Raw genomic sequence first — 27816 nt, 5'->3', positions numbered from 1 at the left:
CACATCCAAGTACCCATCCAGCTATCAACACACTAATCCATCAACCCATGCATACTTCAATCCACCCACCGAGCAACCCAAGCGTCCATCCCCATGCATCAATCCGCACATCAACCCATGCACATGCCCATGCACAAGTCCATCCACCCACGCATCCATCTGGCCATCCACGCACTTATCCTAACATCCACCTATCCATTCATGCATACGTTTATCCACCCAGCCATCCACACATCCATCTACTTATCCATCCATGCATCCATCCATCCTCCACCCACATATCCATATACATGCATCCATCCAAGCATCCACCCAAATCCATCTATCCTCCACCCCATCCCTTCATCCATCCATCCATCTCCCACCCCATCCATCCACCCGCCCACATCCACCCAAAAACCGCCCACATCCACCCAAAAACCATCCATCCATCTATCTATCTATCTATCTATCTATCTATCTATCTATCCATCCACCCAACCACAGACCCACATCCATCCATTCACCCACATCCACCCACATCCAAACTGCAAATGCATGCAGTGGACAAAAGGTCTTATGGCAAATGTACATAGAAATAGAAGTACTTTGTATGCTTTGAGAATATTCAAATGAAGGCAAGAACATGATGCTAACTGGTAGGACTGTAGATGTCAAAAACATATTGGGTACATACCCTTGAAACATCCATCATTTGCTTTATTTGAATCTTCATCTTTTCATTGCGTTTGTCTGTAAATAAAAATATGCCTTTTTATTGTAATACCTTTAGTCAAGACAAACCATTACGGATACAATTATGTGGCATGTTCAAAAAGGAGTTAACTAAAACCCACGAGCACTGGCATACACATGGTCTATAAGTAATTCAAGCTTTGAAATCTTGGTAATTAGAGCAAGGTTTAGGGGAACATGTATGTTAATGTTTTTGAAAGGCTGTGTGTATGATATTTTTAATCACTTCCAGGCAGCTAGCAGTGAACACTAAAAAGGTCCTAATAAAGAACAAGTTACTTCTTACCTTGTAACGTCCTTTCAACGGGATGTTCCTCCGACGTATTCCTCTCTTAGATATCTCCTTCCAGCTCTGCTGGCCTCGGAAAATTTTTTCTCTAGAGGGCGCTGCGCGTCGACGTCCTCCGAGTCGATGTCCCTCGACAGCCGCCGTGTCGACGTCATCCTGCCTATAAAGGCCGCGCGCAGCGTCCATTGCTCAGTTCCGTATAGTAGCCCACAATAATACTTTCTGGAATAACTAATCACCCTGAAGGAGCGTAAGCTGCAACAACAAGGGAAGTAGAACTGCGGGGATGGATGGGAGGGTCGATGAGGAATACGTCGGAGGAACATCCCGTCGAAAGAACGTTACAAGGTAAGAAGTAACTTGTTCTTCGAAGGGACTGTGTCCTCCGACGTATTCCTAATCTTAGATAGGCTCCCATAGCAGTATTCTATTATCGGAGGAGGGAGTACTGACTTCACGCTGTCTTCTATTGATGAATAGAATGCAGTACAGCCCTTCCAAACCTAGTCTCTTGACTGGAGGAGGAATCCAGATTGTAAAAACGTGTAAAGGTATCGACAGACGACCATGTAGCGGCCGCACATATGTCTTTAACCGGCACGCCTCTTTTGAGGGCCGATGAAGCTGCAATACCTCTGGTCGAATGAGCCCTAAGGTTTTGAGGGGGCTCTTTCCCTGCCAGTTTATAACATTCCAGAATGGCTAGAATGATCCATCTGGAAATGGTCTGCTTAGTTATTGGTAACCCCAGCTTGTGACCTGTGTAACCTACAAACAGCTGGTCTGCCTGTCTTATCCTGGCTAGTCTACTAATGTAAAAACTTAAAGCCCACCTAGGGTCTAGCCTGTGTAACCTCTCTTCCTCTTTCCCCGGGTGAGGAGGAGGATAGAAAGATGGTAGGGTAATCTTCTGAGTGATATGGAATTCAGAAACCACCTTTGGGAGGAAATTAGGCTTCACTTGCAGGACAACTTTGTCTTTGTGAAATATTGTATGAGTGGGTTTACAAGAAAGAGCTTGTAATCCGCTCACCCCTCCAGCAGATGTAAGTGCTATTAATAAAACAGTTTTAAGGGTAAGGAATCTTAACGAACAAGAATGGAGAGGTTCGAAAGGTGTACCGATCAGGAAAGTTAGTACTAAGTTTAAATCCCATAGGGGAACTTGGAATGGTCTTGGGGGATAAACATTGGTTAACCCCTTTAGAAACTGTATTACCAAGGGTAATTTGAAATAGGATGGTTCATCCGCAGTACGCTTAAAGATGGATAGCGCTGCGAGATAGCCCTTAATGGTGCCAACTTGAAGGCCTGAATTTGCCAAATATAGTAGGAAGGACAAAACCATTGGTGTACCACATGAAAAAGGGTCGATATTCTGTTCTCTACACCAGCTGCAAAATCTGTTCCAACGGCAGCGGTATAAAGACTTTGTTGCTGGCCTCCTTGCCGAAAGCAACACCTCCATAACATCATCAGGGAGGTCCCAATCCTTGTACCTCAGCCTTTCAGAAGCCAAGCGTGAAGGTTGAGGGTTTTGATGTCTGGATGGAGAACCTGACCTCCCTTCTGTGAGAGTAGGTTCTCTCTGAGTGGAAGTCGAATTGGAGGGCAGATGGACAAGTCTAGAAGGTCCGGGTACCATATTCTCCTGGCCCAATCCGGGGCAATTAGGATCATGGTTCGCCGGAATCTTCTCAACCTCCTGATCATTTGAGGAATGACAGGGACCGGTGGGGACGCGTACAGAAGCAGAAACACCCAGTCCACTATGAACGCGTCTCCCAGAGATCCTCTTGGGGGAAATTCCCTTGAGCAGAACAGGTCGCATTTCCTGTTTAGGCTGGTGGCGAACAGATCTTCCTGAGGGGTTCCCCAAAGGGCGAAGATCTCTTGAAGGACTTCCTGAGCTAGCTCCCACTCGTGGGACACTGTGTTCTGCCTGCTCAGAGCGTCCGCTGTCAAGTTCTTCTCTCCGGCTAGGTGAACTGCCGATAGAGAGATTCCTTCTTGGATTGCCCAAAACCAGAGCTGCATCGCCTCTCTGCACAGGGGTAGTGATCCTACGCCTCCTCTTTTGTTGAGGTAATGCATGGCCACCGTGTTGTCCGTCATTATCAGGACGTTCTTCCCTTGTACAGCTGGCAGGAACGCCTTCAGCGCAAGTCTGATGGCTCTCAGCTCTAACAGGTTGATGTGTAGTCTGGACTCCGATGGAGACCAACGACCGCTGATGGTCAAGTCGTTGGCGTGGGCTCCCCACCCCGTGAGTGAGGCATCCGTGACTACTGTTATCTCCGGCCAGGGTTGCCAAAACTGTTCTCCTTTCAGAATGTTCTCCTGACAGGCCCACCACTGAAGGTCTCGAGCCACCCTGCCAGGAACCTGAAGAAGATCTGTCATTCTCCCTGAGAATTGTGACCACTGAGTCCTCAGTGCCCACTGGAGGGATCTCATTCTCAGGCGAGCCTCTGGCACTAGGAAAATGCAGGATGCCATGAGGCCTAGCAACCTCAAAAAGTTGAAGGCTGGGAGACGTTGGGCATGCTGGAACTTGGTAACCATCTGTAGAATATCTTGAGCCCTCACCTCTGGTGGCGAGGCTTTTCCCAGGGAAGTGTCCAGGATCGCTCCTATGAACTGGAGTCTCTGCGATGGTATCATTTGTGACTTCTTTAAATTGAGGGAGAAGCCCAGTCTGTGAAGGAAGTGGCACACGTGATTTAGCTGGATCTGAGCTTGTTCCGGAGAAACAGCCCTGATCAACCAATCGTCCAGGTAGGGGTAGATGTGAATCCCTTCCCTCCTTAGACTTGCAGCCACTACCGACATTAACTTGGTGAAGACCCTCGGGGCGGAGGTCAGCCCAAATGGCAGCACTCGAAATTGATAGTGAGAGTTGCCAATTGCGAACCTCAGGTATTTCCTGTGTTGGAGATGGATAGGCACATGGAAATAAGCGTCCTGAAGGTCCAGAGATACCAACCAGTCCTGGAACTGAAGGGCCTGGAGGATCTGAGAAAGAGTGACCATCTTGAATTTGTCTTTTCTGAGGAATTTGTTCAATTCTCGCAAGTCCAAGATGGGTCTCAGTCCTCCGTCTTTCTTTGGAATGAGAAAGTAAGGGGAGTACCAGCCCTTATTCCTCTCCGCTACAGGTACCGGTTCTATGGCACCTTTCTCTAGCAGGTCCCAAATTTCCTGCAAGAGGAGCGGATCTGGAGCTTTCTGAGAGCTGATCCCCGGTGGATGACTCTGAGGTATACGTAGGAAAGGCAGGCAGTAACCTTGGGCAACTGTTTCCAATGCCCAAGCATCTGACGTGATAGCCTGCCATACCGCCAGATGTTGAGTCAATCTGCCTCCTACAGGTGTCCTGTGAGGGAAGTCCTCAGAGTGGTTTTGGGGCGGCTGATGCAGATACCGATGGTAAAGAGGCACCTGCTGTTGCTGCGGCTTTTGAATATCTACCCCGTCCACCTCGGGTAGTTCTTCTTTGACCCCTTTGAGCCGGTCGTCCTCTACCTCTTCCGAATGCGGAGTAGAAGCGAAAGGACTTGCCCCTCGCAGAGGTTCCTGTGGGACGAAAAGGAGTCTGACGGATTGCAGCTCATAGGGATTTTGCTGCTGCTTTTGAAGTTTGCAGTTTCTCTAAACTGTCATCCGCCTTTTTCCCGAACAAAGAAGAGCCATCGAATGGCATGTTCAAGAGCCTGGCTTGCACATCTGGGGCAAAACCAGACTTTCTCAACCAAGCGAATCTCCTGGTTGATGTACTTGTCGCCATTGCTCTGCTGATACTGTCAGCCGAATCAATGCCCGTCTGGAGGGATTCGCACATAGCGTCTTTACCGTCCTGTATAATATTCAGGAACGCATCCCTTTCTTCTCCCTGCGGGATGCAGTCAGCCGCTGTAGAAGCACACTCCCAAAGTGTATGGCTGAACCTAGCAAGGGTGCAAGTAGCATTAACAGAGCTTAACGCCATGCTACATGCTGAAAAGACTTTCTTTGCCATAGCATCATATTTTTTATCGTCCCTGTCCTGTGGGACGGTAGGATAAGCCGTCTTGACATCGGTAGAGGATGCTGCCTGTACCACCAGACTTTCTGGGGATGGGTGTTTAGACAAAAACTCTGGGTCTGTAGAAGATACCCTGTACTTTGTAGACAGTTTTTTTATTTACTGCTGGTACTACATCTGGGGTTTCCCAGTTTGTCATGATCTTTCTCTGAAGAGCTTTATGAAAAGGCACCACAGGATCCTCCTGTGGGCCTTTGTCAAGAATATCCGTGAGGTCATCTTGTTGGAAAGATTGTGAAGGTGCAGACCACCCCATGAACTCTGTGATCCTGGCCATTAAGGCTCTGTAGGGGGTTTCAGCATGCTCACCTGGGTCTGGCTTAGCAAACTCCACCTAAGGGGAAGTGTCTAACCCACTTGCCTCATGTAAGGAATCATGAAGATCCTTTAACCTGCGCTCTTCAGAGGAAAATTCCTCTCTAATTGGGGTTACGGTCCCTGTAACTCAAAAGTGTCTTCCTGTTCAGACAATTCACCCTCTTCCAAAATTGAGGACATAGTTCTCAATTGTTCTGAACTCATAAAGGGAGTAAATCCCATTTCCAAGGCAGAGGGTGCCGAACTTGTCATTATCGGCCTCGAAAACGTCGATGTCGTCGACGCCGACGTCGAAGGCTTTGAGCGTGGCGTCGAAAACAAAGGCGGAGGCCTCGAAAACCTCGACAGAATTGGAATTCTACTCGACAATCTCGAAGCCATCGACGTCGAGGACCTGGGGATAGTCATTGGATGTGTGGTAACCGTGACTTTTCTTGGCGTCGACGCCGGTGTCGAAGCTGGCGTCGAGTCGCAGACCCGTGTGTCGAAGGTCCCTTCGACAACGGCGTCGAAGACATCGACCTCGACGGAACCCTCGTCGACGGCGTCGACGGAACCTTCGAGGAAGGTTTGGAGGTCATAGTCCTACTCGAGGGTTCGAGACGCGCTCGAGAGGTTTCCTTCGCCGGGTACTGCGACTCACGGCGTTTTTGACCTTCGGGTCTTTCGACCAGAGCATCGCTCTCGGCAGTCTTCGAGGGGGTCGAGGCCGCTTTCTCGAAGACGCTCATCATATTTTTTCGGAATTCCTCCCATTCAGCCCGGGAACTATGTTTCGTGGGGCAAGGGATTCTTTTTGGCGAAACAGAGGAAGAGGAAGACGGAGAAGGGGATCTTCGACGTCTCTTCGAGTGCTTCGATCTCGAGGAGTGATGAGACCCACTCCGAGACCTGGAGCGCGAATGGTGACGAGGAGACGAATGTCTCGACTTCGTCGAAGAAGAAGAAGCTTTAAAAGTCTTACCTTTCTCCAGCTTCCCCCTACGCTCCTTCAGGGCCTTAGCTGTCATGGACATACAGTCCTCGCATTCCGAACAATGGTGTTCAGCTCCCAAACACCACAGACAAACTCTGTGAGGATCGGTCAACGACATCTTTTTCCCACAATCTCAACATTTCTTGAAGCCGGATCGAGGAGTTGTCGGTTCCAACGAGGAAGCCATCGAGTACGGATCGAATAACTCGAGGTAAATAGGATTAATCTGACTAAGAACTGAGCAACGGTATTCCGAGGCACTGAGTAAGCGCGGAAAAACGGAACTGAGCAACGGACGCTGCGCGTGGCCTTTATAGGCAGGATGACGTCGACTTCGATACGGCGGCTGTCGAGGGAAATCGACTCGGAGGACGTCGACGCGCAGCGCCCTCTAGAGAAAAAAATTTCCGAGGCCAGCAGAGCTGGAAGGAGATATCTAAGATGAGGAATACGTCGGAGGACACAATCCCTTCCAAGTGACTATTTAGCAGTTTTCATTGTAGTCAACTACAGGGTACACTGTAATGCCCAAATTCAGGAGCGCTCAAAAATGAAGAAAAGTGAAACAGATGCTGAAGCCATATAAAATAAAGTATTGTAAAAACCACCAGGGCTTGTGCTTTTCAATATTCAGCATTAGAATGGTTTTCCTAAGCCCTGTGTGTAGGACTGGGGAAGATAAATTCATGTCCATGTTGCAGGGCTTCTTAGATGTTTGACTCTCTCAAGGTTAAACGTGGCGAAACAGTCAAGGCCATACTCTCTGGAGGGGAGCAAAGTAATGAAAATGTACAATGTAATGAACAACATGCATTAAAGGAACGGCCATACAGCATATCTGTAAAGAAACACTCAATGTGTATGCTTTATGCAGGAGAAGAACATTTACTTGCCTTCAGTAGCATTCTTTTTGAATTATCATTCCTTCCTCCCACAGATTTCTCATCCTACAAATATCTTCCTGGCACAAGTCTGGTTTTGTAAACATTATCAGGCGGCACACACTCTGCTCCACTCTGCATCGTTTTTTGTTTTTTTTTAAACAATTGTTTTAGTTTCAATTCAACAAACAACAAAAAACAAACTTGCAGTGCATATAACAACATTTTGGATTCACATCTCCTGTTATGGCCACTACTGCTGCCGTTTCCCCCCCCCTCTCCCCTTACAAGCCTATGCTGCTTCGTGTTCTATTCCTTCGCCTTGCAGTGGGAGTCTCCTCTTCCATGGTCTCTATTGGGACCCGATCACTTGATCGATCATACAAGGGCCCAAATAACGCAGCTATTAGATGTTTCCAGGATATCAAATGTTCAGCTTCCTCCTCCCCCCCAACATCACTGGCTTCTTGCCATACTACAGTTTCCACTTCGGCCCATTTTTGTAGATCTTTCCACCATACCTCTATTCTTGGTCTATGGCATGGCATGCCTTCCACCCCATAGCGATTCTTCGCTTTGCAAGCACATACGCCAGATCTGTTAGCTTACTTACATGTTTAAGTTTGCGTGGTCTAGGGAACCCCCTACAAACAGACAAGCCCACACTTTATCCACCACTATCTTGATCCCCCTCTCTACCAGTCTATGTGCCAATTCTCTCATAAATCTCTCTATTACTGGACATGTCCAGAACATGTGCACCAATCCAGCGTTTTCTTTGTCACATTTGGGGCATGATTGTCGTCCTGTGTTTTTGAATTTAGCTATCCTTTGGGGTGTCATATACGCCCTGTGGGTTATATACAACTGTATCTGTTGCAGTCTTGTGTTTCTTGACACTTTTTTATGGCACCCTTGGGCTCGCTCCCACATCCCGTCACTCATTGGGGCATCCACATCCTCCTCCCAGTCCTGCCTCAGTTGTACCACTTCCTTTCCCAGTTCAGACATCATCAGCTCATATATCCTAGATATCTCATGTCCGCCTTCTGCGATATCATATATTATATCTATAATGACATCCAGTTGATCTTCTAGTACCACTTCGGACCATGTCTCTGATTCGCTGCACCACTCTATGGTATGTGATCTATTGTCCCCTGCGTAGCCCAATTTCTTCCTCCAGCATCTCAAAGTCCTTTATCTTTCCCTTATGCCATATATCTCCCATTGTAGCTATCCCAACTGGTTCCCAGTGCTTCCTGACCACCATCCTTAATTGATTTTCTTTTCCTACCAATGCAACTAATGGTATTTGCGGGGAACACGGGTGTGGCTTTTCCATTACCCGACAGGCCCTGCGCCATATCTCCCACCCTAACATCGTCATCCTAGGGTGCCCTTCCATATCCGATATGGGCAGCCACAATATTTCCTTCAAAAAGAATGGTGCACAGTCCAGTTGAAACAGCCTGGACTGAGGTGGATTCTTCAGAGAGCCATTTTGCTACATACTGCAGCTGGCTTGCTATATAGTAGATTTCGTAATTTGGCAGTTTAATGCCCTCTTTCTCGTGCGGGTTTTGTAGTTTCCAAAGGGCCATTCTATTCCTTCTCCCATGCCAGAGGAATTCCCTGCAAATTCTATTTATCTTAGCAAAGAATCGCCTCAGTATCAGGTATGGGATATTCCAGAAACAATGCAATAGTCTTGGCAGGACCACCATTTTCAGCATGGCCCCCCCGACCCATCATCGCCAAGGGGAGCTTCACCCAGAACTTCATACTATTTTCAATTCTCTTGATGGCCTTTTCAGTGTTATGCTGGTGCTCTGCCTCCACCGGATGGTATATATCTATCCCAAGATATCTAAATGTCTTGACCTCCCATGGTACCTGTAGAATAGGTAACTGTTCTGACAGAATCCCTTTGTATCTGCCCAGTGGAAATATGCAAGATTTTGTGGGATTCACGGCTATACCAGATAGCCTTGCGAACCGCTCCATCACTTCCAGGACATACTGGAGGTTCTCTTTTGGATAGTACAGGTACAACAACATGTCATCTGGATACAGGGAGATTAAATGTGGCCCCCCTTTTATGCTGATGCCTATTATGTCATACTGTTGCCACAGGTAAATTGCTAGGGGCTCTAAGGCTAAGATATACAGCATGGGGGACCACGGGCATCCCCGTCTTGTACCTCTGCTGAGTTGCCACTTCTCTGATATTAAAGCTCCTGTTTTGGCCCTGGCCAGCGGTGCGCTATATAATAGTTTAGCCCATTTAAGATACCCAGGTCCTATTGCGTAACTGGTCAGAGCTGATTGCCCAAGGCACCTTGACCGAGTCAAAGGCCTTTATTGCGTCCAGCGATACAATTGCCATTTCGCCCGCCTCCCCATGGACATGTTCAATAACGCGGTGTAATCGTCTGAGATTGTTAGATATATTCCTGTTAGGGACGTAACCAGTCTGGTCAGGGTATATTAATTTATCAATGACCCTCCTCATTCTATTAGCCAAGACAGCTGTTAGTATTTTACTATCTTGATTCAGCATTGATAATGGTCTATATGAGCCGCAGACTGCGCCAGGCTTTTTGGGTTTAGGGAGTGTATAATGATCGCCTCTCTTAGGGACTCTGGTAGTCTTCCCACTTCATATGCCTCATTTAGCATCTCTAAAAAAAGGGGAAGCACCTCGTTCTTGTACATCTTATAGAATTCACTAGGGAGTCAGTCAGCTCCCTGAGTCTTGCTAGTAGGTAGCTGCACCACTACCTCTTCCAATTCCTCTAGGGTGATCGGTGTGTCCAGCTCCTCTGCGCTGATTTGTGGCACCCCAATGTCTTCCAGCGTTTCCCTTATTTCCGCGCAATCACTTCCCTCCTCATCACCATACAAAAGTCGGCTGATTAACGCCTTCTTGGGTGTCCTCTCTGCGCCCATCATCCCTTGTTATCGTTCTGATTGTGGGCCTGGGGGTCTCACGCTTATGTAACCATGCCAGGGCCCTCCCCGGTTTGTCCCCTCCTGCATGCTGTCTCTCTCTATATTTTGTATAATTGAGATTGCACAGTCTCTCTCAGTGTCCAGCGCATTATTTTTGCAGCCAGAGTATTGCTTCATTATCTTCCTTGGCATCACCTGCCCTTTTCAACGCTGTTTCTAACTCTACTTCCGCATCTTGTAATTCTGCTAAAATTCCTCCTTGCAGTCCCTTAGATTTAGCTATGGCTATCCCCCTCACTACCACTTTAAAGGCTTCCCAGAGCACGCCCGCTGTCTCTACACTACCAGTATTGATCTCAAAAAAGCTTGTTATCTCCTCTCTCAAATCCTCCCTAAACATAGTATCTTTCAACGCCTCTGCTCTAAAACGCCACGGCGGTATCCTTGCTCTCGGGGGTCGATACTGCCATACCAGCATCAACGGCGAGTGGTCTGACAGGACCCTCGCTTTATATTCTGTCTGCGCTATTTCTGTCGTTAGCTCCTGTGTAACAAACAAATAATCCAGCCTGGTATGTAGATTTTGTGGAGCTGAATAATGTGAGTATTGTCGATCCTGTGGGTGTTGCAACCTCCATGTATCCTCAAACCCTAAATCCGTTAACAGTGATTGTAATGTCCTGGCAGCTGGGGTGGGTCTGTCTATTTTGTTATCTGATTTGTCTATATTAGGGTTTAATGCTCAGTTAAAGTCTCCTCCCCAAATCACTGCCCCCCAAAGCACATGCTGACTTTGTTATATAGTAAAGTAATGCCGCCGTATCCTGGTTCGGGGCATATGTGTTGTTGATGTTTATTTCCTTTTTTTCCACCAGCCCTCTTATTATAACCATCCTACCATCTGCCTCAACTGTAGAGTGCAATAGCTGGAACGGGACATGCAGCGCCACCCACGTAATCACCCCTCTAGCATAGGCAGAGGATGTTGCGCCCACAACGGTCCTCCTCCACTTCTTCCGTATCACCTCCAGCTTTTCTTCTGTGAGGCGAGTCTCTTGTATCGAGGCTATATCTATCTTCTGTCTACGCAGATACATCATAACTTTATTCCTCTTTAGATAACTATTAAACCCTCTAACGTTCCATGTAATTACTTTAAGGTCCCTGTTACAAAGCGAGTGGGAATAGATTACACAATAGACAAATGTGAGGTTGAACTGTGTTTTAATAGTTTCTTATTTCCTTTTCCCTTGTAACATGGGAACAAACAACATTGGCGAATAACTAGGTTACTCTTGACTCTGGTGGCTCCTACTTTCCTGGATCAGTCTTTTTGCTTCTCTTGACCATAAGCTTTTGATGGGAGGAGTAATGCCCTTATAACTTCCTGTGCATATCTTCTATACTGCTTGACCTCCTCCAGATTCCCACGTGGCCTCTTCTATAACTTCCTTTCTCTTTACAGTTCCCATGGGCGCTGATTCTCTTATTGTCAATGTCTTAACTTTTCTGCCGCCGCTCCTGACGTCGTACCCGATTGTCCCAACCTCCTTCTCCTCACCTCATTTCATGTCACAGGCTCTTCTCCTGCTACTTGGCCGTGGGAGGGAGCCTCTGCTCTGCAATAGGGTGTTACCCTATTACTGTACCTCCTCCGGAGTCAGCGTTAGCTTCCTGGGTCTTCTGTCATCGCTATTTCATTCAGCCTGTGCCGGTACAGTCGCACAGCTGATCCTACGGCTTCAGTCGTCGTAGCACTGACTGATTCCTCCTCCGCAACAGCGGCCGTTTCGATGCGGCTTCGCGGTCTTTGTCAGGCCACCGGGCGGACTCCTTAGCTCCTCCTCCGCAAAGGTGGGGGCCTCGACACTGCTCTGCGGTGTCCTCCCAGCTGATCGACCTCACAGCTGATCTCCTCGCTTCAGCTGTCTTCGGCGAGCGGACTCCTCCTCCGCGAAGGTGGGGCTTGTCACCGCTCCTCTTCCCCTTCTCGGCCGCGAGCCGGTCCAAACTACGGGGCTCCGTTGGCAGATGGAGCGACCCTCTTCCCACACGGAGTCTCTGTCCCTCTCGCATGATTCTCCGCTGAATCTTTGCTACAAACTATGGTAAACTATGACAACTTCACAAGATGCTCAACGGGTGCGTATCTTGACTTAACCTTCATGGCCCCTCTGTCTCAGTAGGCCCATTCATATACGATTTCCTCCTCCGAGGTAGCCTTTTCCTCCTCACCCTTCTCGGCAGGCTAAAAAACAACAACAAAAAAACGTCCAGTATTACAGTAAAGCACCTTCTTAGGTCATCTCTTTATCTCTCATTGGAGCTCTCAGATGTCTTTCCCATAGCTATGGCCCTCCCTCACTTATGACCTCATCCATGTACTCTTCCTGCTTAGCATAGGCCTATGGGGTTTGTAGTTAATTGGCTCTGATATATCTCAGCCTCCTCTGGCCTCATCACAGTCCCCCAAGATGTTTCAAGGTCCCGCTCCTCCCTCCGCAAGTACCGTCCATGTCCAGGTTTTACCCTTTTCTCGTATATGCTTGTTCCCCAATATAAACTCCTCCCAACTAACACTCCCACTTCTCCCCCCTCCCGCCCTCCTTTTCCCCAACACACTCCCCAACTCTTCCCCAGCCTCCCCCCACCCCCCATTCCCACCCACCCAAACTTACCCCTCAACCCCTTCCCCAACTAAAGCCCAGCTCCATCCCTGGATGTCAGGCACCCCCGCATCCATCCCTTTTCCAGCTATTGCCGTACTCGCGGCTCAGCAGGGAGATATCGCCCTAGCGGCGATCCTACTATCCTAACTCCTAGGGGTAGAGTGTCTCCATCCCGTTGCTCCTATTCAGCCATCAAACTAAGCGCGCCTAACGCCACCTACTTGTTTTTCACATTCTATATTCCAGTCCAACGCATACCAATGTCACATGTTACGTTTTCCATTACTCTCTCTGCTGGCCGTGCCAGTGTTATCTGATCTACTGTCTCTGCCCCCAGCCCCCCTTCGCCTCTTATCATGCATGACTTTTGTATCACTTATCGTGTTCCTCTCGGCCTCGCTCCTCATCTTGCTCCGGACAGCCATGTGCGTCTAGCCATGTTGCTACTTCTTCCGGGTTGTCAAAAAAGTGTCCTTTGCCGTTATGTAAAATCTTGAGCTTTGCGGGATACAAGAGCATGTATTAAATACAGCTGTTCGCAGTCTCCTCTTGATCGCCGCATAGCTGTATCATTGTCTTTGTACCAGCATAGTATAGTCAGGGTACGCAGTGATGTTCGCTGACGCTCTTTTTATCGTCCCCCCTTTCCGGAAGAATTCCAAAATCTTCTCTCTGTCCCTGTAATTCAGGATCTTCGCTATGATTGCACGGGGTAGGGGAAGAGGGGGGCCAGGCTGTGGTTTCCTCATCAGGGCCCTGTGTGCACGTTCAATTGCGAACCCGTGGAAGAGCTTACCGGCTCCTATTTCCTGTATAAGCATGTTCTCCACATAGTCCGTGGGGTCTTGGCTTTTTCCCCCTCCGGCAGGCCTACCACACGTATGTTGTTGCGTCTTGCTCTTCCCTCTGCCTCCTCCGCTCAATTCTCCAGGTTAGCCACTTGCCGTTTCAGTATATGGACCTCCTTGGCATTTTTCGTACTAGTTTCCGTGTTGGTTTTCACCGCACTTTCTAGGCCGCTTGTTCTCTCCGCCAGCGCTCTCACATCTTGTCTCAGCAGATTGACCTCGATCCCCACTGCGTCTATCTTGGTTTCCAGCGCTGTTCTCAGATCCGCCATCACTATCCCCCCCCCCAAGGTTTTTAGTTTAGTAATGGCAGTTAAGATCACGTGGTCTTCTCTCGGTGTGGCCGCGTCTGCAGATGCAGTAGCCATGCCTTGTGTCGGGGAGACGGGGGCTTGCTGCGGTTTAGTAAAGATTTCCATTGTGGGCTGCTTGCCCTTCGTTTAACCTCCTTTAGCAGTCATTTTCCAGCCTGTCTTCACACCAGGATACTTCCTCCCGTCGGTTAGCAAGGCCTTTGCTCTCTTGCCATTCCTATCTCGATCCTTTCTACTAACAGGTCCAGGCCCCACCTTGGTGCTAAAGCACTGCTACAATGGCTGGCGGACTGGGGGCCAGCTACTCCGGGCTAGGAGCTTTGCAGGGTTTCCCTGCGTCTTTTCCGAGGATTTCCTGACTTCCCTGCTCCTTTGCAGTAGCTCGGGTATTATCCAACTATATACACACTCCTCTCCTGCATGGGGCCTTGGTAGCTTTCAAGCTTTCCTTTCGAGGTGGCCCCAGTTTTATTTTGTGGCCTTTCACTCTGCCCTATCAGCTGCCTATATGTCCTCCGCCACAGCTTTAGCTCTGGCTCTCTTGTGGGCTTTCCACGATGCTGTGCCCAGTCTTTACTACCTTTTACCTGGCGCCAGGCTTAAATGTCCCACTCTTTTCCAAGTGGACGCCTACCCCGGTGGCTACTTCGCAGTATGTTGGGTTTTGGCACCAATGTCTGCTGGGCTTTTCTCTGGGACTATCTTGAATGCGAATGTAGTGCCACTGCACCTCTGAGGGGTTATTGCACCAGTATTGATGGGATCTTGTCGCAGGGCTACTTGTTAATGCTTCCATCCGCCACCTGCAATGTTATGCCCAGCCGCATGTGTTTAACATTGTGCCTTGATGTTTTGCATACGGCAGCTCTTCAGTGCCGCCCGCACCTGCCTTTCAGTGCGTCCATGGACGCACTTCTTTGCTCTTTTGCTATAGCCGGCATACACGGCTGCTCCTCCACCTGCAGGCAGCCCCTCCACAGCAGCGCTCGTATCCACTGCGCGGGCCCGGGTCCTGGGCACACGCATCCACGTTCCGGGTCCCCGGGTTCGCTGCACAGCCTGCGCTCACGCTTTCGTGAGGACAGTCCTCCTGCACGACCGCCCACAGGTCCTTGCTCACGCCGCTGCAAACTGGGTGCCCCCGCACTTCACAAACTTGCGGGGTATGTCAATCGAGTTCCACGTTAGGAGCGATCACTCCTCTCATGCTGCGGCGCTTTTTGTGAAGGGTTCGTTGCCTACCCTCAGAGGCTCCTTTGTTCATTGCATGCCGCCATTTTGTTGCCAGCTTCCCCTCGCCCTCGGGCATTGGAGGCTACAATGATGCATAACCTCCGTTCCCGACCTCCGATCTTCACACAGACCAATGCGTTTGATTCAGATTGCATTCATGTTTCATCCAGGCCATATCTCTTGTCGCATTAAGTGGTCAAGAGGCATGCGTTCTTGCGGATCATTTGTCGGATATAGGAGCGCTTGGGTGAAGCAGCCTATTCCATGGCTGCCAAGCCACGCCCCTCCTTCACTCTGCATCGTTGGCATGCATGACTCCTGATGTAACATAAGGGATGTTATATAGAGCCGGTTGTGCCCAATAACCTCAATTACATCAATTCCTTCCCCACATTCAGACAGAGGAAATGGCGAACTGATATAGTCTGATGGATTGGTTGAGGGGGTGATTAATGTTAAGATGGACTTCCAAAATCAGCCATGGAGGGCCACCCTATTATGGTGAACAGGGAAGACGCAGAGTTTAGTCAACATTTGAGAGTGGTCTAGGGATACAATAAACCACACAGAACACTGTTGGGGAGAACTTTCATTTCTGTGCCAAGTACCTTTAACCAGCTCTTTTGCTGGAATCCAGGCTTTTAAATTTTTACTCCCAAGTGAGTGGGACCTTTTTTTCACTCACTCATGTGTTTTCCTGACTATGGTTTTCTGTGTTCCTTACTGTTTTACGGAGTCTGGTATTTCTCCTATAAACCAATCACTGAGCTTTTGGTCATACTGCCCCCAGCCAATGACAGCACATTCTCTCTAAGCCCCTCCTCTGGCAGCCATCTTCAGAATTTGGTAGCATGTTAAGTCGCAGTATGACCATGAAGAGCCGCAGAGGGGTAGGAGGGAGGGTTCGCATGTGAATCCATGCCAGACCCATGCTGGAGAACAACAGTTACAGGTATGGATTCACATGCTAATGAATAAATAATAGATAGCAGTATATATATATATATATATATATATATATACACACACACACACACACACACAACCTTGGGAGGTGGCAAGGCTCAACAGAAGCAATTACTCTTACCTCCTCACCAGGCTCACCTTCAAGCGAACAGGTTGCGTAGCACTGCTTGGCCGACTCTGGACTCCACTGCGGAATCCCTGTTGACGCAGTAGAATCTCGTGAAGGTGTGCGTAGACCTCCAGGTAGCAGCCCTGCAGATGTCCAGGGGCACACCAGACAGGAATGCTGTCGTCACAGAGACCGCTCTGGTAGAATGGGCACTCGGACAGCCAGGCAACAGTCAGTTTGCCAACCGGTGACAATGAGTGATGCAGCCAGGGAGCCACTTGGAGATGGAAGCCTTGGACAAGGCCTTCCCATGGTTCACAGGACCAAAGTTCACAAATAGCTGAAAAGTTTTCCGGAAACTCTTTGTGCGGGCTACATAAAACTTTAGCGCTCGAGCCACATCCAGCGAGTGCAAAGTCCTTTCAGCCGGCGACGAAGGAATCAGAAAAAACACAGGCAATACCAAAGGTTTGTTGAGATGTAATTCCGACGGAAACTTGGGCATTAAGGAGGGGTGCGTCCGCAGCACCACCCTCGTCTCGTGGAAAGTCAAGTAAGGCCACTTGCAGGACAGGGCCTAGATCTCACCTACTATACTGGCAGATGTGATGGCCACCAGGAAAACGGTCTTCCAAGACAAGAACTTAAGCGGAGCATGCTGCATTGGCTCTAATGGGACCCCATGAGCCTAGTTAGCACCATGTTGAGTTACCACGCCGGGTGAGGCGCCTTCACCGGCAGTAAAGAACGGAACAGTCCTTTGATGAACTCCTTCACTAGACTGTGCGACCAAAGAGAGGACCGTCCCGGAGCCCTGGTGTAGCGGGAGATAGCCGCTAGATGCACCTTGATGGAGGCGTGCGCCAGCCCCGACTTAGCCAATGACAACAAGTACAGAAGGACCTGGGGGGCCGTGACCCTCAGAGGGTTAATCTTCTGCGACCCGCACCAAGCCACAAAACGCTTCCATTTGTGTACGTAGCACTTCAGAGTCGATGACGCTCTGGTCTTGGCGAGGACCTCACTGCAGTTTGCAGACAGCTCATAACGACCGAGATCTAGTGCTGCAGGAGCCAGGCCTTCAGGTTCAGCGATCCTAGGTCATGGTGCAGGATCACGCCTCCTTCCCTGGCAAGAAGATACGGGACCACTGGCAGCTTGACTGGAGGGGACGCTGAGATGCTGAAAAGGTCCAGGTACCAGATTGGCCTCGGCTAAACTGGCGCAACGAGGATCATCCTGCACCGGTACCGTCTGAGTTGACCGATGACTCTTAGCAACAGTGGCAACGGAGGGAACGCGTACAAGAACAGGCCTTCCCAAGGGAAGGAGAATGCATCCCCCATGCTCCCCGGCTGGGGAAACCTGCTGGCGAACCTGCAGCACTTGGTGTTCATCGCCGTCGCGAGAGATCGATCTGGGGACTGCCCCACTTGAGGAAGAGGTTGTTCACTTAATCCTGCCGAAGCCCCCACTCGTGCCAAGAGCGCAGGCCCCTGCTGAGGGAGTCGGCAACAGTGTTTTTGATTTCCGCCAGGTGGAAAGGAATGAGGAACATCCCCTGGGCGGCGGCCCAGTGCCACAACTCCTGCGCCTCTGTGGTGATGCCCCCATGCTTCCGTATGTAAAACATTGTGGTGGCATTGTCCGTGAAGACCCTCACCACTTTGCCCTTGAGGGACAGAATAAATGACTTCAGAGCCCAAAACCCTTCTCCTCTGGCAGCCACAGGACTCTGGTGTGGAGACATCCGGTGTGTGCTCCCCACCGTTCCAGGGAAGCATCCTTCGTGACCGTCTCCTGGTATGGAGGGCTCTGAAAGTTTGTGCCGTCAGCGATGTTGCAGCGAACGCCCCACCACCTTATCGCTCGACCGAACTCCTCATCGAGCGCGATCCTGTCTTTGAAACTTCCGGACACTTGGATCCAAAGGGCGTCCAAGGACTCCTTGAGAGGTTGCAGAGCCGAACCAGGTAGATGCATGACAACATCATGGCGAACAGCGACTTGGTGGTCCTCACTGTGGCAATCTTCAGTGCCAACAGCCACTGTACCCTGGCCAAAATGGCTGATATTCTCTCCACTGACAGAGCAGCTAGACAGGACGCTGTGTTGAGCCTGGACCCCAGGAACAGTGCATTCTGCGATGGAGTTGAGCAGGATTTTGCACAGTTTACTGAGAACCCCAGATCAGTCAGAAGCCTGACGGTCCTTTCTGTGTTCTTGACAGCGATGTCCCTCTATTTGGCCTGGATGAAACAGTCGTCGAGATAAGGGTACACATGAATTCCCTGTAGTCGTAGATGGGCCGCTAACGGAGCAAAGCTCTTCGTAAAGACTCGGGGTGCTGACTTCAGTCCAAAGGGGAGAGCATTGAACTGGTGGTGCTTCCCTTGCACGACGAAGCGCAGGAACTTGAAATGTTTTATGTGAATGGGGACGTGGAAGTACGCATCCTCCAGATCCAGCGACAACAGTCTCCCTCTTCCAGTTGGCCGAGCACGTGCTGCAAAAAGACCATCCTGAATTTTTGGGACTTGATGACTTTGTAGAGTGGTCATAGGTCAAGAATGGGCCTCCAGCCCCCGGTCTGCTTTCTTACCATAAAGTATCTTGAGAAAACTCCAGAGTCCCGGAGTCGCTTCAGAACCAGCTCTATCGCCCCTTTTCTTTTTTATGGCCCGAACTTCCAGCAGCAGCTGAGGGATGTGTTGTTCCTGCCGGGCCACCCGTGGTATTCACGGACACCTTCGCTGAAACTCCAAAGTGTGTCCGTGGGAGAGAGCGCCAGCACCCATCGATCAGTGGAGATGTTTTCCCACAAGCTGACAAAGTTCGCCAACTGGCCTCACACTAGGTTGCAGGGGTGGGGGCCCGACATCCTGGCCGGTTCAGACCTGCTTGGGGTCCAACGCACCCACTTGGAGCCTTGACAGCAGCCACCTCCGAAGGCCTAGGAACGACCCCTGTTGTCTTCCTGGGTCGTGGAACGGGAGGGCTGGCGGTAAGAGGACGATCCACTGCCAAAACTCTTCGTAGACCTCCCTGACTTCCCTCCGGAGGGCCGAAAGAACAGACAGCGCAGATGCAGCATGCCCAGGGCACGGGCCATCTCTATGTAGGCTTTGACGGCCTGAAGAGATTAGTCAACTGCCTTGCCGAAAAGATGGTCTCTGTCGAAAAGCATTTCCAGGACCCTCGTCTTGACCTCTAGTATGAAGTTGGTGGTTTTCAACCATCCATGACGACTGAGGCAAACCCCGTTTCCCATCTTTCGGAACCCCGTGTCCGCAATGTCCAGGGCCACAGTGATGGTGTGGTCCGACGCCGCCTAGCCTTCCTGAAGGATCTCCATTGCCACTACCAGCTTGTACCATAGCTCCTGGTCGTACCTGGCCAGGATTGCCAAGGCATTGGCCGCCTTGACCGTTGTTGCTGCTGAGTAAACGACTCTCCATCCTACAGCGTCCTTTCTTTCCCTCGCCATCCGGAGGAACAGAGGTTGACGACAACGGGTTGAACAACTTCTTTCTTGCCGCAGCCGAGACTACCAAGTCTGGCGATGGTTGCGACTGCAGACATTTGGGCACAGACTCGGGCACCCGATACTACTTCTCTAGCAGGTCTAGCAGGTCCCTCTTCGCCAGGGCCGAGGAGGGGTTCTTCAGAAGTGCTAGCCCCTCCTCCCAGAGGTCGTCCAGGAGCGGTACCGACAGAATGGTTTTCCTCTTCGTCTCCTGGCGTTGGTACAGTAGCCTTCCTTTTTCTTCTGAGGTGAACTGAAAAAGTTCTTACGCACGGGCAGTCATGGAGTGGAAGGATCCCACTTCGTCTGGCGGAGAAGCCCATGGTGGCGGAGAGAGTCCACTGTCGTCGTCTGTGTCCGTTGCAGCCGTGTCCATCGCTGTGTCCCTAGCGGGGGTGGGGCGGCAGTGACGGTTGGAGTGGGTGTGTAGGGTGCCTCCTCCTTTTGTTTGGCGGTGGTGGCCCTGGTGTTAACGGGGTCGTCGCTGGTGGTGCCATCTGCATCCTCTCCTGAATCTCCGAAACTAGTGTGTGGAGGGTCGAGAGAATATCATGCGACAGATCTCTGGGGGGTGCCTGGGGGACAGGGTCGCTGGGCCCAGCGCCTGTGTCGTCGCTCCCTGCCCCGTCGTCGTCCCCTCCGGCAGGCGACTCCTCAATGTTTTCATCATCACACATCTCCTCGGGGATGGTGTGGATGAAAACAACGTCTTCATCAGATGAAGAAATATCTGTGCCCTGCAGCTGTTCCACGCCCCCTCCCCACTTCGTCGGGTCCTGAGGGGTTGGTCTCAGGCTGAGGTCCGGCATCCCTTTCTCCAGAGTCTTCTCCACTGGTGTGGCCGAAGCCTCGCACCTGGGAGTTAGTGCCACCCTGGCTGCCACCGGGGTACCCTGGATCGGGTCAGCCCCTTTCGCCTTGGAGAGGGCGAGGCAACCACCTCGATAGAAGAGGACGTTTTGGCCTGGATCACCTGGGCCTTAGCTGGCAGGACCAACACTGTGTTCTGCTTTGCCTTCTCTGGTATCTCAAGCAGCTTCCGCGTGGTAGGTGACTTTCTCTTTGACGAAGAGCTGGAGAGATGGCTGGAGATAGAGGCTGATGGAGACTATTAACGTGCTTGGACTGTCACGGGACCCGCATGCATGGCGACCCCGGTGGAAGCAGACTTGCAGTGCTTGGCCTTGTCTTGGGCCCCCACGGATGGAGCGGCCTCACAGGACTTAGAAGCCCGCTCTGGTTGGCTGGCTCCGGATGAGGCATGCCCCTGTGGACCACATGGGGTAGAGGCCTTAGCCGTGAGCCACGTAGCCAATCAGACGTGCTGGTCCTTCATCGTGTGCTTGGAGAAGCCACGGCAGATCTCACAATCTTCTTCCGTCCGAGTCAGGTGTAGACAATACAGGCACTGTTAATGCTCGTTCGTGAAAACATTCTGCAATGCGCAGCTGGTGCAGAGCTTGAAGAGGGAAGCGCTGTCCTCCTCCTCTGACATGATCCGGTACGGTCTAGGCCTGATTGACTTCTGGAAGCTTCCAAGAAGAAAAAACTATGATTTATGCCCTTGAGGGATGATGAAAGATGCCGAAAAACGGGTCCCCGTTAATCGGATGGATAAACGATGGAGCACACGGGCTCAACTGAACAAAACAATTTTCCTACCGAAAAAGGCGTGAAAAATGCAGAAAGCTTGAAGAGTGAAACGCAAGGACTCCCAACACTGGAACGTGTGGTCAAAATCTTATGTTGGCTGCCAGAGGAGGGGCAGCCATTGGCAGGGGGCAGTATGACCCAGAGCTCAGTGATTGGTTTATAGGGGAAATACAGTTTATAAACGAAAGTGAAACTGATTTTTCTTTTACAGACGATTCCCGGCCTGACGACGGGGAATATTCATGACAACGTGAATCCATGCCAGACATCATGCTGGAGAACCAGCATAAAAGGTGAGGATTTTGGGAGCACAGGCAGAGCCGACCACTGGAACAAGGAATCCGAAGCAGAAGATGAGCAAAGATGCCAGCAGCACCTTCAAGGATCGTGAAAGCACTGCTGAAGACTTACAGCTGTGTTGACCCTGTTTTCACATCGACAGGGAAGACCCACCAAGGTCGACTTCCTCCCTTAGGCTGGTGGAACCAACTAGCCTCAAGACCACCTTCATTTTGGGCCATCCCCCGATGTGCAGTGACTTTCCTGAGCTGCAGAATCCCAACACCTGGATTACCTGGACCATTATTGAGTGCATTGTCTTCAAAAGATCATATCTGGCTGAAACTTTGCAGGCATTCGTGTGGACCTTCTTCACCAAAAGTCCCTTCACCAGAGTTCAGGACTGAGTAATCAAAGAGAATATGACCAGCAGTATTAGTTTCTTCTTGGCACTAATAAAGCCCCAAAACCACAAAGAGCCGCTGGAGTGAGCTGAATCCATTGCCGTCGACCACTTCTCCAGAGTGCTGCTGCAGAAGCCTGCCAGAGGTCCCCCTTTTCATCACCACAACCCAGGAGCAGGAATCGGGGTCTGCAACGTTGCACCTAGAAGGAAGCCAGCTACAATTTTTCAATTTCAAGGTACTGGAGGCTTGGGTTGTAATTACCTTGTGCCATTTTCGGTGCTTCATGGCTTGGGAAGTGCTATTTTCTCTAATTTAGAGTTGACCTCAACTCCTTTGTGCAGGCCTTACAGCTTGTGCACTATCAGGTAGGCTCCCCTTGAGCTCCTGTCTTTCTTCATGAACCGCTGACTGGTTAACTAACTTTTCATCTGAAGCTCTTCATCAGAACTGGAACTGTCCATTTGACTGGCTGTACTGATTTCCCAAAGGTCCATCTTCTGAAACTATTGGCTTTGGCAATGCTGGTTCCTCCATAGGTTTTAATTGTGAACACTTCTATTACTAGGAAACAGACTGCCTATACCCCTCTGGGAAAGTGCATTTGTTATTTACAGTTGACCTCACTTGCCTTCCTCTGACTGGTCTTGGTTGGCTAATACCTTGGCGTCTCATAGTTCCTCTTAGCAACTCGGACCCAGATTAAAACATCCAACAAAAGACTCATTGAATGTTTCCTCAATAACTAACATTGACAGGTTAAAACTTCTCTCCTGGAACACGAGGAGGTTTCACCGCTTGACACATCCTAGTAACTTAAATTTAGCCGATTTTTCGACCTAATAAAACATCCAGGAGACATGGTTGAGGAAGCCACCAACGCTGGACGGTTTTGTTTTGTCTATTGTTCCGTCTGTGAAGAGTGACTTGGGTCGTCCATCTGCGGGTTTGCTTTCTGCAGTAAAATCAGGTAGTTCCCTGAAACTTCTGAACTCAGTATCCTCCAACTTTCACATACAAGTAAACAGGATTGCATGGGATCCTGGTCTGCCTTCTCTAGGTAGCACTTCAAGATCTACGATCCAGGTGATCAATGTTTACTGGAATCCTGCAACGATTTCTGACGATTCATGATCCCTTCCCATGCGTGGATAAATGGAGAGGCGACCCACGACCAGGGAAGCTTGGTAGGGGACCCGTAACGGTGAGTCACTTGGAGGTGGTGGCTGGGGAGCATCTGGGAGCAGATTTTCTACATCTGCCCTTGCCCCTACGAGAGCCTCTTTGCTGGTACTGGAAATTGCCAGAGGAGCCCTGACCGGAAGACTATGGGGCATCCCCCGAGCCATACTGACCTTGGGGCGAGCGGGAGAAGGATTTGCCATGAAAGGAAAGGCGGCGGTTAGGGCCGCCGCACTAGTGAAAGGGTTTGACTGTAATCTGGCTAAGTGACTTCAAAATATCATGCTCCTCTTTTCCCCGTTTCCAGGACGTCGTCAACTGCCTTCCCGAATAGTTTGGACTCCGCACACAGGCTTGTTAATTAAGGAGGCTTGTGTTTCGGGTTTGAACCCAGAGTTATTCAACCGGGCATGCAGCTTGAGTAGGGTTCCCTGGGCAAGTGTGCGTCCAGTATTTTCGACTGAGTCTAGAGTGTTTCACAGGATATTCTGGGTTACTTCTCTGCCTTCAGCCATGACGGCCAGCAGGCGTGATCGGGTAGGCTCTGGAACTTCCTGAAGGCCATCCTGTACTAGGCCCCACTGATCATCACTGTAGCTCACAAGGAGCTTGGTGTTGTTGGCAATCCTCGTGGAGTAGGCTGCAGAGGCAGTTACATGCTTACCAAGGGCGTAAAGCTTTTTGCAATCTTTGTCTGGAGGGGATTCTGACGAGGTCAGTGGTACCCCTGCCCATTTGCATGTGGTTATGACCAGGGTGTCCGGTGTGGCGTGACCCCTAATGTAGATGGGATCGAGGGGGGCTGGGCAAAAACTTTTTCCACAGAGGGATTAAATGCCCACACAAGGGAAGGGGACAGTAAGGAAGGAGCAGACGTCTTAATAGACTTTAATAAGGGAATGGGCTTGGCTAACCAGAGTCTTTTACTTGAGGATGTCCTCTACGAAGACAGAGTCAGGGGCGGCTTCGTGCATATCAATTTTAAAATGGTAGGCTGCTCTTTTTAAGAGGGACATGAACAGCATTTGGGCGTTCACTGGCGACAAGTCTCTCTGCGTAGTAGTAGGGGGATCCAGACAGATGACGTCTGGGTCAGTGGTATGTGGTGGTGTGTGCCACAAGCTCTGGTCCTCCACCAGATTCCAGTCTGGGTCGTGAAAGACTGGGACTTGGTCATAAAGATTAAAACCTTTGTAATAATAATCCTGGGCAAGAAACATTGTGGTCTTCCTGTGGTTTCTCCAAAGAGGGAAACTGGACACCGGGTGAGGAAGTTTCAGAAATGTAGAGGGGATGGGGCAAGGGTCTCCTTCCCTATGCCACTTCAAGGCCCTGTCATACTGGTCTGAAAAGTCGATGAACTCTGCCATCTTAGCCTTACACTCTTCAAACCTTTCCCTATCCCATTCTGAGGAAGCTGAAGGGTCAGGAGGAGGGCAGGGCTGCCTAGAAGGAAGTGAACCCTTATGTAAGGCCTCGAAAAGAGGCTGTGGGACCTCAGAATAGTGCCTTTGGGGAGATGGAGTCACTCTGGAGTCCAAGACTGCCGAAACAGTAACAGAAAGCTTCTTGCAGAGCTTCAAAATCCCCATTGACGGCGTAGAGGGTTTTGGCACGCCTGTAGATGCTGCCGCGGTCGGCGACAACACAGTCCTTTGGCGTTCCAGCAACTTTGGATGGTAGCTTGACGGCAGTGGGAGTTCTGAGAGAACCGCCGTTCCAGAGTTAGTTTTATGTCCAATTGCATGCCGCGGTTGCGGGGAGGGTGTCGAACTGCAAGGTTCGGAAGGCATCGCCTACGGATGTTGAGGCCTTCTTTGACGATCCCATCAAAGAGGCCTTATGGGTTGTGTGCTTAAGTACATGTGGTGCGTGGTTGCCCTTGTCGCTTGTCTTCCTCACAAAAGTGCCAATGGGAGCACGTAGGTTCTGCAGAAAGGTTGATGGCTTCCGAATCGGAGCCATGGCTACTGACGGATTCCTCGTCCGAAGCAACAGGGCCGGCGGGGGAAAAGGTTTTTGGCCTGCATAGCGTAGGCCGCCCACCGCTTAGTCTGCCTATCTTTCAGCATCTTAGGCCGAAAGAGTTTACAGGCCTTACACGAGTGCTTGTCATGGTCACAAGGGAGACACTTGTTGCATCGGCGATGGGTGTCTTTCCAGGGAAATTTGCTGTTATAAGACGGGCAGAATTTTAAAGGAGTTCTCTACATGGCAGAGGTTAGCTGCAGCCAGACCGGAGGGGGGCGGGGGGGGAAGAGAGAGAGAGAGAGAGAGAGAGGCAGAGAGAGAGAGAGAGAGAGAGAGAGAGAGAAAGAGACAGACAGAGAGACAGAGAGGGAGACAGAGAGACAGAAAAGAAATGCATTCTTAGAGAGAAGAAAGAAAACAAGGCCCCACTCTCCTTACTGTAAAGGCCAGGCCTGAGGGCCAAGGCCACACGGTCAACAATCGCCGAGCAGCTGTAGATGTAGGTGGCAGGCAACCCATGATACAGCCTTCGAGATGGTGGTCGAAATTGACCAAACGGACGTGGGAATAGATATAGCAATATCAACTCTTACGAGCTCTGAATAAGCGACCAACTAGGTTGCCGGAAAGAAGCAATCTGGCGGGACCTTGACGCGCGAGGGATTTTGGGTACACTACACGTCATGTTAGGGATAGTGTTACAGTCACGCCCATATCGATCTTCGGAAAAAATATGCAATCCTGCGCAACACTAGATGTCAGACTATATGCACAGCATGTGATTGTAAGCAGATCCACAAGCATCAGAAAAATAAATATATTTTAATATAACTAAGTGATTAAGTGTTTCCTTGGATACCTGTGTGAACTGATTTCATTGTACTGATCTACAGCTCACATAACTCCCTCCTAAAATAACCCTGGCTGCTAAGCCGCGCTACAGAATTGTGTACTACAGGCCTATATTAAGAGTTGGGTCCCTTATACAAAGAGAAGTCTTATGAAGGCCCATACCAGTTGGACATTAGAACAACTTACCTAAAAGGGGTCCATAGAATATGAGGGAAAGTTGCATAAGAGAGAAGAACAAGTTACTCTTACCTGGTAACGTTCTTTCGATGCGATGGTCCGACGACTTATTCCATATCTATGACAGTAATCACCACAGCTGTGCTGCTTCGGAAAATCTTTCGGCGTCTGCGTCCTGCGTCGATGACGTTGATACGCCGCCCTCGAGGACCTCCTCCGACGGCTGACGTCACTGGATGTCATAAGTAGGACGCACGACACCCGTAGCCTCATTTGTAGTTTTTTCCCCAAAACGTGTGGCACCAGTCTTCTGCCAGTCTGACCACACAAAGCCTTGCGGAAACGTAAGCTGCAATCGCATAAGAAATTCTGTAGCGGGGAAGGCAGGGTGGGAGCGATATGGAATACGTCGTCGGACCATCCCATCGAAAGAACGTTACCAGGTAAGAGAGTAACTTGTTCCTCGAGGGGATTGGGTCCTCCGACGTATTCCATATCTATGACAGACTCCCAAAGCAGTACCAACGTAAGGAGGTGGGAAAAAGAATTTAGAAGATAGAAATTTAGAATGACCAATCAAATTGCAGAGTAAAGGACCGCCTTGCCAAAGGCCAGACCCGGCCCACGGATACAATCGAGGGAGTAGTTGCGTACAAAAGTATGGACCGAAGCCCAAGTGGCTGCATCACAGATGTTACGAATAGGAACACCCCTCTGCAGGGCAGTAGAGGCAGCCATACCCCTGGTAGAATGGGCCTGCAAGCCTATCGGAGGGTCATTACCCGCCAAGCGGTAACATTCAGAAATTGCCAGGATAATCCATCGAGACAAAGTCTGCTTAGTAACAGCTTGTCCCAAATGCCTTCCAGCGTAACCAATAAAGAGTTGATCGTCCACTCTGACCCGGGCGTGAAATATAAAAGCTTAAAGCTCTCCTAGGATCCAGCCTACAGACCCTCTCCTCTTCCTTAGCAGGATGCGGAGGAGGATAAAACGCCAGAAGAATAACCTTCTGGCTTAAATGAAATTCCGACACCACCTTCGGAAGAAAGGAAGGACGAACTCTAAGGACAACCCTGTCCTTGTGAAACACAGTGAAGGGTGGCTTAACTGAAAGTGCCTGTAACTCACTCACTCTACGAGCGGAAGTGACCGCAACTAAAAATACCGTTTTAAGAGTTAACAGTTTCAAAGGGCAGGAATGCAAAGGCTCAAACAGAGCACCCATTAGAAACTTGAGAACAAGGTTCAAATCCCAAACGGGCACCTGGAAAGGTGACGGAGGGAACACATTAGTGAGCCCTTTTAGCAACTGAGAAATTAAAGGAATTTTAAAATAAGAACACTCTTCAGATGAGCGCTTTATTATGGACAGCGCCGCCAGGTAACCTTTAA

The 27816-nt window shown here is 50.0% G+C and overlaps 1 protein-coding gene across 4 annotated transcripts in view; it reads right to left on the bottom strand.

Annotated features, from left to right (window-relative positions):
* Positions 1-27816, bottom strand: part of MIA3 (MIA SH3 domain ER export factor 3) — a 1311327-nt gene that overhangs the window by 584902 nt on the left and 698609 nt on the right. For all 4 annotated transcript variants that reach the window (XM_069608611.1, XM_069608610.1, XM_069608608.1 and 1 more), the window contains exon 17: positions 677-732. In XM_069608611.1, coding sequence (XP_069464712.1) covers positions 677-732 — 56 coding nt within the window. The remainder of the gene's footprint in view (positions 1-676; positions 733-27816) is intronic.

The sequence above is a fragment of the Ambystoma mexicanum genome, chromosome 4q, assembly GCF_040938575.1.
Source record: "Ambystoma mexicanum isolate Mex_15411 chromosome 4q, UKY_AmexF1_1, whole genome shotgun sequence".
Taxonomy (NCBI): domain Eukaryota; kingdom Metazoa; phylum Chordata; class Amphibia; order Caudata; family Ambystomatidae; genus Ambystoma; species Ambystoma mexicanum.
The sequence above is the reverse complement of the archived record's forward strand: the minus strand, read 5'-3'. Positions and strand labels throughout refer to the sequence as shown.